A 16,607-nucleotide genomic window follows, 5' to 3' on the forward strand; every position below is an offset into this window, starting at 1 on the left:
GCCGAGGAACGTTCGGCCCGATCCATAAATATATTGCTGCGGAACGTGCAGCCTGATCCATAAATACATATGCTGCGGAACGTGCAACCCGATCCATATACACATATATTATATTGCTGCGGAACGTGCAGGCCGATCCATTTATCAATTCTAAGACTCGATGGACAAGTATACTTACCGACACCTGAAGGCTCAGAAACAAGTTTCGGGTCAATCCGATTTAGTATAAGGAAGTTATGAGCATTTGAAGTACAGAACCTTCTACGAACGTTTCAGAAGCCGTTTTTGGAAAATCAAAGCAACAATCATATCAAGTACCTTTCGGATATCGTTATGGATCAAATCAAATATAACTTTTGGAATCATATGTACATATCAAAATATATCAAAGACTCAATGGAATAATCGAACGTGCTAGCATTTGAGGATCAAAACTTTAGTCATATTAATTATCTTTCGAATGCCATTCGAAAACATATCAAACAGAACTTTAGACATCATCGATACGCATCAAAACCATATGGAACAGCTTATGGAAATCAAGAACGTTAGCCATCCTAGTGGCTCTAAGAATGAGAGTTTCTTTGAAATCATACATATACTTTGTCATGTTGGTTCCACAAGATCATGTCAAAGAAAGAAAGGGTAAGCCTTACATACCTTGCCCGCTTCCTTAGCTAATCCAAACTTAAGTCTTGGCCCTTTCCAAAATCTATAACAACGTTAGTGAATAACAAACATTAGCTATAGATATCTAAGAATCTCATCCTAAACTAACACTTTGTCTACAGAAATTTCGGCAGCATTTCCTCTGTAAATACGCCATCCCCGAGAATCCAACTCGGGCATATCATCAACAACAAATCCGAGAATTTAACTCGGCCAATTTATCAACAACAATATCAACAGTCATTCTAACAATATCAACAATCAATTCAAAACGCATTCCAACGTTAACAACTTCTTTCTACAAACTTCGACGGCGTTCCATTTATGTTCAATTCATAATTGCCCACATATTCAAGTACTAATCCGAAACCATTCACACAATATTCAAGAACACTTCAAGCAATCCGCATAATATCCAAACGATCTAACTAATACTCCATTCCACCTGAAACTTTCCAAATGCAATAACAACAACAACAACAACACATTTTCTCCTTTCAAATTCATGAACTACACCAACAATTCACACACTAACAACATTATTTTCCATAAATACAAGAAACTACATTCAATTTACATTGGCTTCTAAAACAACTCTCCAACACTAACTAGAATCATCAAACTTTCTTTCTCAACATAGAATCCACAACAACAACAATCAAAACACTAGATAAAATAATTGAGTCATTATTCCTACACAACACACATATATACGACCACAATATACATCCATATTTTCATGAATTTCACCCATTTCTACATACTACAACATACACAACCATCCATAACATATAAAGGAAGATTAATTCTTACCTTTTTCCCTTAACTTCTCACTTGGCTATAGTTATGAACTTGCAACAAAGAGAGGTCTTCTTGCTCCAACAATTATACCACGTTAAAGAGGACCTTCAAATTAGTAGGAATACTAGAAGAAAATATTTTTTTGGATCAAAATTGAAGGCTTCAATTTTTCCCTCTCTTGGCTGAATGGCCCTTTGTTGTTCTTCTTTCTCCAAGTTTCTTCTAAGTTCTAAAGGATAAGATGAAAAATGTAACTAAATGGTCATCTTTTATGAACATATATTAGGCCTCCATGTGGGCCTTGGCCCACCCCACATGGCCGGCCACTAGGCCCATTTTTTCTCAAGCCCAATTTTTTTTTTTTTTTTTTCACTTCATGAAAATTTATTTTCCAAATTCCAAATTTGCCCTTAGCCTTCCTCCATTTTTCCATGAGTCATCTCGCGAATTTCCCTTTTTACCCCTAGCCATTCTTAATGTTTCCACATCAAAATTTTTCATAAACAACTTATATACTAAACAAGATCAAAATATAGCCTTGTCTTTAAGTTGTCGCAATTATCTCAAAATATCCGAAGGTGCAAAATACGGGATATAACACATGAACATGTGCTCTAAGTTACAAGGACACAATATTGAAACAAGAACAAGCTAAGCTTCTTGTATCATCGATTGAAAACCTTGTCATTGGATCAAAGGGAATGGTCGTTGTTGGACTCGTAGATGTGCAAACTGATTCTGTTGAAGTTTTGCCATCATCTTAAACTTCAACAGTGTACACATGATCTAACTTAATTAGTAATTTTTAGGAAAAATGAAATAACTCAATGTACGGATCTCTTCATATTTAATTAGTTATATTGTTGCAGGATGGAGATAAGAAGTGGTTCGTGAGAATTTGTTATGTCCCTTATATCTTGCGCACATAAAAGTTGGTTTGTATATTTCTTTAATTATGGATTGATGATAACATATTTTTCAAGATCGATATAAGGGCTTAACCTAACACTTATGACTTTAAGATCAACTCAGGTTTTTTCTGTTCGATTTTGGTAAATCACCAGTGCTATAAACATTATTATGACAATACTAGATGGCTTTCATTTGTGAGAACTATGCTACCTAAATATGGGTTTTGATAATTGAGATGAGTTTGTTCAATATGAAGCATGAAATACCTTGCAAACTAAAGGCTTAGGTTAGCACAAACGATAGTATTCACATGGTTTAGAAATTAGATATTCATTAATTTTGTCGAAATTTATAGAGAGGCAAATATCACATCAATTAAAGGTCAATTTTCTCTATGATTATTATTTATTATTTGAATTTCATAGTTACACCCTAATTGAAGTGAAAGGTAACATTTTTTTGTGCATTTAATAAATGCAGAATCAACTCTACATGACTACATCTGGTGCTAAGGCTTCGTGGTGGAATCATTGAGCCATCCTTCATGGTTTTGGCTAGAAATTACAATCAGAATTCGGGACAAGAAGATATGGCGCAAGTAGGTCGCATGATATAACTTTCTTTCTTTTTGTTGAAATAGTAGGTTCAGTGATAAACATATGAGTAAATGCTTTTTTTCTATCGCTTTGGCGTGATAGCCATGATTGATAGGCGTCATCCAAAAATTAGTAAAAGGTTTGGGCTAGCATAGAGTATACACATGCTATCAACTCAATAGTTTTTTCTTTTTAGACTTTATTCTTTTTAAATTATACAATTATTTTATAATTTGTATAGGCTAATTAAGGACGTGGTAGCTAAATTTCTTATTTTCCTGAAGATTTGGTTAATTAATGGCATAATTTTTCTTGCCTTGACTATCAGTACATCATAGAGTCGAAGGCAAAAAAAAGTTAGTTTTTTTTTGTTTTCATAATCATTAGAGATATCTGTCTAAAATTTGTTCCTACTTTTTTTATCATACCGTGTATGTTTTCAAATCAATTATATAACTTTTTCAGCAACTTTTTTGTTTATCAAATAGAAAAGTAGGATTTTTTTTAGCCTTATTTTATTTATCTTTGAATTTTTAAAATGTTATCAGTTTTTTACTTTAAACATAATTTAATTATAGCTATAAAGAGATTAGATTAGATGCATCAAACCCAATGCTTGGTATAATAACATTATTTTGCCATTTAAATGAATGTTGCATCTATTTGACATTTATTGCTATTTCACAATTTTTTTCTCTTATTTCTTCGGGCGTGTCTTTATTCGACAAAGAGTCCACTATTTATAAGATACAAAATACATGAAAGGTTGCAAGAATACATGCAAGTATTAGGTGATGACTTAACTAAATGCTTGTATTTCAATTGATTCATGGAATAAGATGCACTCCCTCCGTCCACTTTCACTTGTCCACTGTATTAAAAATAAATTTTCAATTTTACACTATTTATTGACCAAATGAAAGAACATTAGCCGAGCATCATGAAGAGCCCAAGAAATTATTTAGGCATTTGAGAATGTTATATCCTCATCAGCCTAATATCCTCAATCAAACGGTCCAAATCTTGGTATGATGAGCCACCTTCACTAACACTTGCTATTGCCAAATTGCTCATATGTTTAGCCCTTTCCAAAAATTCAATTTTCCTTACCTCCATCACTTCTCTCACCATCCTTTCAATTGTGTCTCTATCACATACATCTTTCATGTCTAACCCAATCTTCCACACCTCCCCAACATACCTACTATTAACTTGTTGATCAACAAAATAAGGCCAACAAATCATTGGTACTCCCTCGACTATACTTTCCAAAGTTGAGTTCCATCCACTATGTGTTAAGAACCCACCAATTGATGGATGAGCTAGAACCTCTTCTTGTGGAGCCCAACTTACAATACAACCCCTCTCCTTTGTACTTTCAGACAATTTTATGGGAACATTAATGTTGTCCTCCACTTCAAGCCCAACAATTGAACCAGGCCTTTGGACCCACAAGAACCTAATCTTACTATTCACCAAACCATACCAAAATTCCAAGAATTGGGCCATACTTATTGTTGCAAGGCTTCCAATACTAACAAATAGAACTGATTTCTTCGGTTGCGCGTCCAGCCAATCCATACAACTCATATCCTCTTTCCAAAGGCTATTGGATGTTGTTGTGCTTGGCAAACATTTCGAAGATATTTTCGCCTTCATTTGAATGTGAAGAGGCCCAATGGCATAGATGTTTGGACAACGGGCTTGGAATTGTGAGAGAATGGGCCCTTCAAGGCCTTCAAATGTGTTGAATATTAGACCTTGGGCTTGGACAATATGTTTGCCTTCCTTGATTACATGTTGCATAATTGGGGAATTAAGGTCAGGTGTACGGCAGAAAGTGGGAAGGTCTCTACGCCTGATGATACCTTCCATTCCTGGCACACTATTTACTAATGCATCCAAGTCATTTCCTGTACATACCAAGCCAAAACAGAGAGAAACTAAAATTAGTATTTTTTTAATATATAAAATTATCATTTTTTTAATATATAAAATTATCATTTTTTTAATATATACGGTATATACTATAAGGAAGAAAAGTGAAAAAATATGCTCTCTCCTTGTCCCAATTTATGTGATATGCTTTTCTTAAGTTTGTGCAAATACATAAATTTCAAAAATATTTCTTTCTCCGTTAAATTTCGTGTTCAGTCAAAATGTACATATTACTTCTACATAAAATGGGACGGAGGGAGTATATTATGATATAATTTCGAAACAATTAAATAAGAAAACTACAATTTATCGCTCAAGAAACGATCATGTATGGGCTAGCCCGGTGTACTTATCCATTTCTAATATTGTGCCTAGGAAAAGGAAAACAACAATAGCGTATGACTCAAAACAAAGTAGTTTTATATGGCTCAGACAAAAAGTCATCTTAAGTAGAAATATGTGGACAAAAACCTTGATTTTTGTTATTACAAGGCCCCGGCCTCCATGAATTTTTTTGTATCTCATCACTTATCAGCCTTGTATCACCTTTGAATTCTTATCTTCATTCTTTTACATGGATAAGCATATTAAAAAGGTATTCCCTCCGTCCCAAAAAAATAGTCTTATTTTCTTTATTAGTTTGTCTCAAAAAGATTAACACATTTCTATATTTAGAAACAATTTAACTTTATGAGATAATTTACAGCTATAAAAATATCTAAGGCTTATTTTGAACTATATTTCAAAAGTCTTCTTTTATTTTTTGAACTCCGTGTCAAGTTAAACTAAGACAATCTTTTTGGGAGGAAGGGAGTAACTATGAAGAAGAATTTAGCTTATGCTCAATCAGACTTGAAAAAAGTCTTTGATGATTCTTGATATATTTAATTAAATTTAGAGAATTCAAATATGGAGGAACCAGATTAAGCAAAAATTCAAAACTTTCTTGAAATTCAAGAAGGCTAATTAACTAGACTAACCTTTGAAAGGAATTTCACCAGCTTCAATGAGTTTTGGAACAGCCAAATAAGTCCAGAGACCACAAGGACTTATAGTATCAAAATAAAGAAGTGGAATTCCAATTTCTTTAGCTATATCAACAGCAAATGTAAAAATACCATCAATTAAGAGACAAGTGATTGGCTTTTCAGAATTTGGACCAAGTGAACCACAAGTCACCATCTCTCTCAACAGTGGGTTGCTCACTTCCTCTACACTTTCAATAAGTTTCCTTATCTGCTCTCCATTTCTTGGATTATCTTCTGGCAGTCCATCTGGAACTGTCACGAATTTGAAATTCGGATATTTCTCGAAACGGATTTGAACGTCCGTGCAATTTAACAAGCGTTGTTGGATATGTTCAGTGTTGAGGAAAGTGACATGAATTTCTTGGTGAAGGCATAAGAGTTCTGCTAGTTTTAGCATGCAATTTACTGGACCTTGAAGAGGCAAGGGGAATATGAGTACGTGAGGAATTAGTGCCATTCTTAATTTCTTTTGGACACTGCAAATTAAAATTCTGGTTGAGGGTTTAATCTTGATATACTGATTATTAATAGTAGAAGAAAAGTAGCGCCTTTCTTGTTGGTTTGACGGGTCGATGGGGGTAACAAGGGAGATTAATGTTTGGCTGAAGGACATGTGAAAAGTAATCCCAACGTGAAATTGCGCAGTAACATTTGGTTGACAGGAATAATTAAGAAAAAATAATCTATGTACAACCGATGCACGCATTAGTTGGTTGGTCATATATATATATATAATAACAATACAAAAACAGAACTTAGCTACAAATTTCATCACTAATATGTCATTGAATTGCCCATAGCTAATGCGACTTCTTGTTAATTCATTATTAAATAGAATTGACGACAATTTTTTACTGTTTAACAACAGAAATCATCCGTCGCTAATTCTTGTTTTCTCACCATATAGTATTCCTTTAATTAATTATTCAACACTATTGAGGTCGGGTGTGACCGGAGTCTGTCCGATCACGTCGATTAAGTCGATGAATCCCTACATTGATGGGAATCCTCTTCTAGTGTAATTGTAATAGGTTTGGTCTATTTATGATAAATTTGTAATATAGAAATATAGAATTTGTAGTTTTATTGGAATAAGGTTACCTTATTAGACTAGAGCAAAGAAGACCTTATAACTTGTATATCAGGAGGCCATTATGATGAATGAAAAACAGAAAGAATTCCCCCATTATTCTTATTTCTCTGAATTCTCGTCCCTGTCTCGATTTTTAACAAACAAACAAACAATTCTTATATTATAATTCGCACTTAATTATTAAATCGCAAACAAACGGCAAAATGAAAGACGATGCACTGAGAGTCAAAAGTTTATAATAATATCTAATAGAGTGGAAACATCAAGATAGGACTCCGCAACTTTTTTTAATTCAAAAAGTTTTTAAAGTTACCAAAATACCCCGCTAAAAAAAAAAGGGAACCAAAGTACCCTTTGCGCACAATATTAGTGCGCAATAGGACCAAAGTGTAAATTTACACTTTGGCCCTATTGCGCAGTAATTTTGTGCGCAATAGGGGTTTACTATAAACCCCACTCGTTTTCCCCACGCGACCAGCCCCACCTTTTAAAAAAAAAAAAAAAAAACACGAACTTCCCCGTTTTCAGTGGTCCCCACGATCTAAAAACATCGTTTTCGAATAATTTTTTAACCCAGAAGTCAATATTCTTGGTATATTCAAGGCAAGGAACAAGTTTCAAAGCTTTGATCTCGGAATAAAGCGGCGTAAAACTCGATTTCAAAAACTAAAAACCATCTTCATTCTAGGTATTTCACTACGAATTTTGTATTATATTTTTCAATATATTACTATCCTACGCATGATTGTTGTGTAATAGTTGCGGATTACAAAAAAAAAAAATATTGCCCACTTTTTTTGTGCGCAATGGGCAGTCCACTGTTTATTTTTTCGTTTTTTTTATTAATTAATTGTTAATTGTTTGTTAGGTAATTGTTTATTAGTTGATTATTTATTTGGTAACCCTTAATTGTCGGATTAACTAATTTTTTATTTGTTAATTATTTATTAATTAGTTATTAAATATTTGTTAATAGTTTCATTAATTAATTATTTATTTGTTAATTATTTGCTAGCTAATTGTTATTTGTTTATTTGTTAATTATTTGCTAGCTAATTGTTAATTGTATTAAATCTTTAGGTTAGGTTTGAACATCCCTAGTTTAGGAGTTAAAATAGTATTAATATAATATTAGTTAGTTAATTGTAGTTAGTATAATAATAATTAATTAACAATTATTAATTCGCAAATTTAGATAGTTAATATAATTTTCCGTTAAAGTCTTAGTTAGTTAGTATAATTGGACATCCTTAGTTTATTTATTAGTTACTTGTATTTAATCCTTAGGTTAGGTTTGAACATCCCTAGTTTAAGAGTTAAAATAACATTAATATAATATTAGTTAGTTAATTGTAGTTAGTATAATAATTAATTAACAATTAGTAATTCGCAAATTTAGATAGTTAATATAATTTCCCGTTAAAGTCTTAGTTAGTTAGTATAATTGAACATACTTAGTTTATTTGTTAGTTAATTATATTTAATCCTTAGGTTATGTTTGAACCTCCCTAATTTAAGAGTTAAAATAGCATTACTATAATATTAGTTAGTTAATTGTAGTTAGTATAATAATTAATTAACAATTATTAATTTGCAAATTTAGATAGTTAATATAATTTCCCGTTAAAGTCTTAGTTAGTTAGTATAATTGAACATCCTTAGTTTAGGTCTGAACATCTTTAGTTTAGGTCTGAACATCTTTAGTTTAGGATTGAACATCTTTAGAATAATTTTTTGATAAAAGATTACATAATTAATAGTACATGTTAATGATTAATTAAAAATGCGTAAAACAGATACGACACCTCCATGGATACCTCCCCCTTCATCCGGGGCCCTTCGAGCCAGAGGTGCTTCACCTACAGCAGCAGCATAGGACCCAGCTAGTATGGGATTCGGATGTAGATCCTACCCGCTTGGTCCGTCCCAGGGTTGTGGAGCAGGCATGGGATATTTTAGCAACTCGGCCCCCACATCCTCGTGCCTTAGAGATACTATATCAAGGCGGTATCTACCATTGTGTTGTTGTTGGTCACGTACAACATGACAGGACTTTTGTGCCAGCCATGATTGAGAGATGGCGACCGGAGACCCATACATATCATCTCCGCACTAGTGAGGCCACCATCACCCTTCAGGACGTGGAGGTCCTTTACGGTCTCCAGGTCGATGGACGCCCTTTTGTCACGCCCCGGCTAGGGCCATGACGGGTACCCGGGGCTAACCATCGAGCACCACTCGTTCTATTACTCAATATGCGTACAATCGTATTTCTTATGCTCATAATCATAGGAAAACCATTTTCATTGGAAACATATTTACCTTTATATACATAAGCCCTTTGGTTATCCACATAATACATATATAAACGTGGAAAAATCGTGAGACCATACTACCCACACATACGCATCCACGAGCCTCTACTAGAATACTAGACATATGGACGGGACAGGACCCCGTCGTGCCCAAAACATAGATGTACATAAAATAATAAATCAATGGCACCTCCAGAATAATGGAGTGCTCTCTAAAGTCTGCTTATCGGCTTCTATAAATCTGGGTCGCCTCCCTGTCTACCCGTGGGCATGAACACAGCGTCCAAAGAAAATGACGTTAGTACGAACATTGTACTGAGTATGTAGGGCATGAGTGAAATAAATATAACAGAGAAATCATAAGACATAAGATGAAGATATAACCTACTTAACTTTTAAGAGTGGATACCTTTCATGCCTATATCATATATAATCACAGTACATGTATCATCATAACGCATACATCATCGTATCATACATATATCATAATATCGTATCTGTTCATACACACTAAACATTATCCGTATTCGGCCACGTAGTGGCTCGACAATATCATATACATGCCTCCCGGGCTTTTCATACATTTGAATATATAGTAGTATCGTACCCGACTATATAGGTTCGGTGTCTTACGTACCCAGCTATAATAATGCTTGGTGTTATACGTGCCTGGCCCTACCAAGGCTCAGTGTTGTCCGTACCTGGCCCTACCAATGCTCATAGAGCATGCATTTGAATTTAAAGACAATCTATGAAAATCATATCATATTCGTAGCATGAACTTCGTAAAAATATCGCATGATAGACTTTATAATCTCAAAACTTAGTCTCATCATTACCATCATCGTATCTATGGCATATCTCTTACATTTATCTCACATGGAACCCCCTATGAACATAGACTCGTAACTTTTCGGAACATTAGTCATAGGACATGCATTAGAGCTTATAGACAATCTATAACAATGTCGGGGTGACATAAGGTCGAGAACCCCCGATTACATTATGGAGTAATCATATTTATCATATCTCACCTTGAAGGAACTAACATTTTAAGGTGAGTGTACGCCATGAACAACATGAAGGGATTGTAAGTAGAATTTTTAACTTCATAGACATCATATCTTGCTTTAGAATCTCTAGACTTAAACTTATCATCATTATTATCGTATTCATGATATATTTCTCATCTTTATCTTATAAGAAGCTCTTTATCAACTTTAACTCATAGTTCCCGGAATGTAAGAAAGTCATGGAGAAGTAGGGAAAATAATATCATAGGAATCATAAATGGATCATTAGCTTCGTAGGAATATCATATCATAAGCTTGAGAACTTCTAGACTTAGATTCATCATCAGTATTGTCATGTTCGTAACGTATCTATTTTCTTTATCTTGTATGAAGCTCTTTATATTCGTAGACTCATAATTTCCGATATGTAGGAAAGTCATGGAAATATAGGAGAATTCATGCCATAAGAGTCATGCCTTAGAAAGAAAGGACTAGACTTACATACCTCTTTCGTTTAACAATTTCCATCGCTTGATTGTTCTCCTTTAATGCTCACGTTTCTACCTTCAAGAGAATTCGCATTCATATTAGCTAATCGATTATATGAACGCGCTTACTAAAGCTAGAGAAAATTGGGCAGCATTTCCTTTGTTTATACAACTTTCTCCATATCACATATCAACTCCCAAACGTCAATAATAACATTCATAATATCATACTCAATGATCTTCATCAACCATACATTATTCAATTCTCCTACTTCCATTTCAAGGGCATCCATAACCATGGTCATAATACAACATTACCTTCATCCCCATATAATGTTTCTCCTATGTTCTTAATATCATTTATAACATAACCATACTCGTAACATACAAAGAATCACGATTCACATTACGCTACTACTAAAAAATGTCACTATTCTCATATTTGTAACCCCTTTTCTATTTCCTTCTGTAATCCAAGTCTTTCAACCCCTCAATACTCTAAATAACATGAATTTATCATAAAACTTACATTTGATGGTGTAGGAATTGGTTTTGTATAGCAATACTCCACTTGAAGAAAAACCCTAGCTTCAACCCAAGAGATGTCTTGACTTCAAGCAACCCTCAATAGCTTTCTTACACTTGATTCCCTTGGATTTATGATTTTGATTTCCCTAGAATTCTTGTGGATGAAGGGTGTAGAATGTCCCAGAGACTTGGAGAGTAGTGGAGAAGTGATAAAAATGAAAATAATAACGTGGGGTCTTGTATTTATAATTGGAAAAATCTGACCAGTCGTGCATTCTACGGACACTTACACGGTCCGTATAAACTTATACGGTCCGTATAAGTGACCGTGAAATCGTCCCAACAACATATCGTTTCTGTACCATTATACGGCACATTATACGGGCCGTATAATTTTATACGGTCCGTATAAGTGATCGTAAAATTACCTCTTCAACATCTTGCCTCTGTGACCATCGCATGCCTTGCCCTTTCTTGGCAAACTTTCTTCTCTTACTACGAATGTCTTTTAAATCTTAATTAGGGTTATCAAATGTTATTTCTTACTCATCAAAACATCATATACGTCGTGCCCTTCGTCATTCTATTCACTGTGTATGAACGGAAATTTTTTCGAGGTGTAACATTCTTCCCCCCTTGGGAACATTCGTCCTCTAATGTTACGCTATCCGGGATTCTACGAAAATTTCGCCATATATTTTCCTTCAACTGACCTGGAGTATCATGACCACACTATTCTTGCTTACCTCTTACTTCTCTTTTTAAGTACCCACTTGGTTTCATTGGCGACACATAAATACTTGCAAGTTACATAATCGTTCTTGCGTGATTCGTGTACATACACATCTATACATATACATGTATCCATATCCATATCCGTATCCGTATTCATAATCGTACTCATTTACATATCGTATCCATAGTCATATTCATATACATATCATTTACATAGCATATCCGACCACAAAGGTTCGGTGTTTCGCGTACCCGACCAAGGCTAGGCTCGATGATTATATATACCTAAACTCTTTTGTCTATCTGTAGTAACTTATCTCGTCGTGCTCTCTTCCTTCCTTTATTTTTCCCTTGATTATCATATCTTAGGTTCTACTATAGAAAACCTTAGGTCCCTTTCTTAATTGTCGCTTATAAATCGCAATATCATTAATTACGACTGTCACGACCCAGCTAGGGGCCGCGACGGGTACCCGGGGCTAACCACCGAGCACCGCTCGTTCTACTACTTATCATGCTCATCAACTACTTTTTTTATCAAATTTATACTCAAGTCATAAGAAAATCCCTTTCCATTTCAAAACATAATATTCTTATCTATATAAGCCTTTAGGCTATCAAAATAATAAATGTATACATATACAAAATGGTAACCTCGTAAGACCACATAACCCACTCTGCATATCTACGAGCCTCTACTGGAGTACTAGACATGTAGACGGGACAAGACCCCGTCGTGCCCAACATATACAAATGTACACAAAAGAATAATCAAGCACCTTCGGAACAAAGGGGTGCTTTCAATCGGCTAACAGCTCCTACGAGTCTGGCTCAAGCTCGCCTCCCTGTCTACCTGTGGGCATGAACACAACGTCCAAAGAAAACGGACGTCAGTACGAATATTGTACTGAGTATGTAAGACAAGAATGAAATAAATATAATAGAAGGATCGTGAGCCATAAGAGAAAGGTATAACCTGCAAGAGTGTAATAAGCAAATACATTTCGTACATATATCATATTTTACATAATCATAGTACATATGTCATCACATCACATATCTCGTCACATCACAATCCTCATCGTTAACCCGCGTCCGGGTAACCATCATATGCAGCCTGCTTTAGCGGTGACATGTACGGCCATCAGGGCACGGTGTAACCATAAGCAGCTCGCATTAGCGGTGACATGTCCGGCCATTCTGGCGCGGTGGAATCTTATCATCACATAATCAATCATAACCCATCACTATTGCACATCTCATGAACGTATCATAATCTTATAGACATATCATGACTTGGCATTATTTCACATTTATCATTAGGAACGTACATTAAGCTTTGAAGACAACCATAACTACGTCGGGGTGACGTAAGGTCGTGAACCCCCGATTATATTATGAACATTTACGAGTATCCTACCTCACCTTGAAGGAAATAATACATAAGGTGAGTGTAAGCAATAATATCATGAACTCTCGAATCGCTATACTTTAACTCATCATCATCACTATCATGCTCGGATGTAGTTTAGTATATTTACAGACTCATAAGCTCCATCATATAGGAGGGTCATGGAAAAACTTGGAAGATTCATGCCTTTGAAGGAAGGGATAATCCTTACATACCTTTGTCGTTTAACTAATCTATCGCTTGCTTGTTCTCCTTTAATGCACACGTTCTACCTTCAAGAGAATTCGTATCGACATTAGCTAACAATTATAAGAACGGATTTACTAACGCTAGAGAAAATTGGGCAGCATTTCCTTTGTTTATACTACCTTTCCCATGTTCTATATCAACTCCCAAACATTCCCAACAACAGTCACAATATTGCAAACAACAATCACCATTTGTATACATTTACCACAATTCATCATTTCTCTTCAATTTCTCCACGTTTATGGTTATAGCTCATTATCGCGTTTTCTCATATACAATGCTTATTCCATGTTATAAATATCATTCCTAACATTTTTATAATCACAAGTTATCAATGATCATGGCTCAATTCAAACCTTTACTCAACCATGCTACTATTCACACTTTCATGACCCATTTCCTATATCTTTCTATAATCCAAGTGTTCCAACTCTCCCATACCCTAAGTAACATGTAATTACCATAAAACATACCTTAGATGTTGTAGGAACAGGCCTTGCGTGGTATTACTCTTCTTACACCAAAACCCTAGTTCACTTCTCTTGAAATTTCTTAGCTTGGATGAACCTTGATGAGTTTCATGCACTTGATTCACTTGAATTCTCGATATTCATCTTTGATTTCCTTTGTTTTCTTGTAGATAAAGAGTGGAGAATATTCTAGAGGTTTCTAGGGAGAGGTGGTGTGGAAATGAAATGAAGTAATGAGCGTGGGTCTCCTTTTTAATGACTTAAAATCTGATTTGGAATGAACAGTAGTTGAAGTGCACAGTGGTCGTAAACTCAATTTACGGGCCGTATTCCAGTTTACGGTCCGTATTCCATGGGCGTATTAAACCATAACAGAACCAGAAAGGTATGTTGGAAGTCATGGTGATTTACGATCACAGTTTACGGGCCGTATTTCAATTTACGGTCCGTATTCCAAGTCGTATTTAACCATTTGAATATTTGGTAGAAAGTTGAAGTTTTTGGAAGTTGAAAGACGACAGGGCAATTTACGGCCCGTAAACTACTTTACGGTCCGAATTTCATTTTACGATCAACTGGGCCGAAGTGTAAATCTGCAACTTCCACATTTTCAGAACCTATAATTAGTCATTATGGAGCATAACCTATCTCTTATTGCAATTTCCTTTGAAACCTCACTCAGGGTCGTCAAACGTCATTCCCTTCTTATCAAAACATCGTATACTCGTATTCTTCGTTAGTCTATTCATTGTACGTTCATTGGGAAATTTCTGAGGTGTAACAACGACTTTACCGTTAGTGTCTTTGCCTCTATTCTAGTATAACATCGCCATCCTTTACAATACCCCTTGAGTTATTTGCTTTCCATATCATGTGGTTCAAGGTCTTCGCGAATGGTTTCCAGTACAGTCTCAGGTGCTCGGTCAATTCGTGTTCGTTTATTTACTAGTCATTCGACTCATTTCTGCACGACTCTCACTCTTTGTCTTAAAGTCTATATCTGTCACATCTTAGGGTTCATCGTTTCAATCTCTACAGTTGTACTCTCTTTATTCGCTTCCCCCCTTTAAGGGTTTTACTTGTACCATTCTCAAATCCGTTGCCTCACCTTCAAATCTTGAATTCATATATCCCTTACTATACTACATCTTATTCATACCGTTTCCCTTAATTTATAGCTACGATAATTCATGTGTGAAGTCTTAACATACTCATCTTGCAGTTCTGTAATCAAGTAATACAACCGACCTAGCAATCCGAACAAGGATATACTTTACTTAGCTCATCTGGTAGTTAGGAGTCAATGTCTAATTCTGCTCCAATTAACAACTTTTGTCCCATAAGTATGCTCACAATAGTAGTATGCCTAGTTATCCATACCATCCATGTAATGTCACTTGCTCTCTCCTTCGGTGCGCAAAATTCCCTTATAACGTCATCTTTGTCTTCCAGGGTCTAAGTCCCATGCAGAACTAATACTCCTTATGCCTCATACTCTTTTACCCTTGTGTTGTACTCCACATTGATTTCAAAACCAATCATTATCGTATTATATTTGTCGTTAATGATTGCTTTACTCTATCGCTTTATCATCGTACGGTAAACTCATAACTCATGATCATTTTTTTTTATTTTCAACTCATTACTTCATATGCTTTACTCGTTCTAACTTGGTATAGGATATTCATAGGAGATGCATCTTCCTTTAATCATAACATGACTGCCCCCTAAGCGCGCGTACTTTGCGACGCATTTTCCTTCTCTTTCTATTCCCATTCTTATTCCTTCACATTCCTTCCTCCTCAATTCATCTTATTTCCTCCCGTTTTATAATCAATCATTTATTCTTTGCACGAAGAACCCTATTCTTAACTTAGTACCGCTTTGTCTTTTAGAATATACTACCTTTGTACAATTCATTCTTCGTTTCCAAAACTTATTCTGTTCATTCTGATCATCCCCTCTTATCCTTATTGTGTTGATCCTCTTTCTAACAATCGTCTTATTTCGTTATTCATCTTTCTATAGTCTTGGTCTTTTACATCCAGCTAAAGATATCACTTATACTCTTGATTATACCAATCACAAACTATTACTACTTTGCCATATCACCTTTCTCTGATTCCTTTTTCAAGTTCGCTTGCTATCATTTCTGTCATTGCGAAACCTCTATGCGGGATTTTTCTAACAAGGTCCTATAAGCTTTCTCATCTACTGCCCCATGGCTCGCTTGCTGGTTTCACACTTGCATTCACTCTTTATTCATATAGAACATGTCACATCCTTAGTCGTTTCCTCGCTATACTTTTTATTACAATTCTTATTACGTTCTCATTATACCCTGATCATAATCAACTCTAT

General features: G+C 35.1%; 1 protein-coding gene across 1 annotated transcript; it reads right to left on the minus strand.

Annotated features, from left to right (window-relative positions):
- Positions 1-3,765: 3,765 nt before the first annotated feature.
- Positions 3,766-6,641, minus strand: LOC132637563 (7-deoxyloganetic acid glucosyltransferase-like). Its single transcript, XM_060354636.1, has 2 exons — positions 5,897-6,641; positions 3,766-4,891 (listed from the first exon to the last, which is right to left on the minus strand). The coding sequence occupies exons 1-2, from the start codon at positions 6,555-6,557 to the stop codon at positions 3,957-3,959; spliced, it is 1,596 nt and encodes a 531-aa protein (XP_060210619.1). The 5' UTR covers positions 6,558-6,641; the 3' UTR covers positions 3,766-3,956.
- Positions 6,642-16,607: the final 9,966 nt, after the last annotated feature.

This window comes from Lycium barbarum, chromosome 1 (assembly GCF_019175385.1).
Source record: "Lycium barbarum isolate Lr01 chromosome 1, ASM1917538v2, whole genome shotgun sequence".
Taxonomy (NCBI): Eukaryota; Viridiplantae; Streptophyta; class Magnoliopsida; order Solanales; family Solanaceae; genus Lycium; species Lycium barbarum.

Excerpts from the sequence above, each read along its gene's own strand:
- LOC132637563 (XM_060354636.1), bottom strand. The coding sequence starts at position 6,557 with ATGTCCTTCAGCCAAACATTAATCTCCCTTGTTACCCCCATCGACCCG. Across the intron at positions 4,892-5,896 it reads TGGTGAAATTCCTTTCAAAG|GAAATGACTTGGATGCATTA; the intron begins GTTAGTCTAGTT and ends TGGTATGTACAG.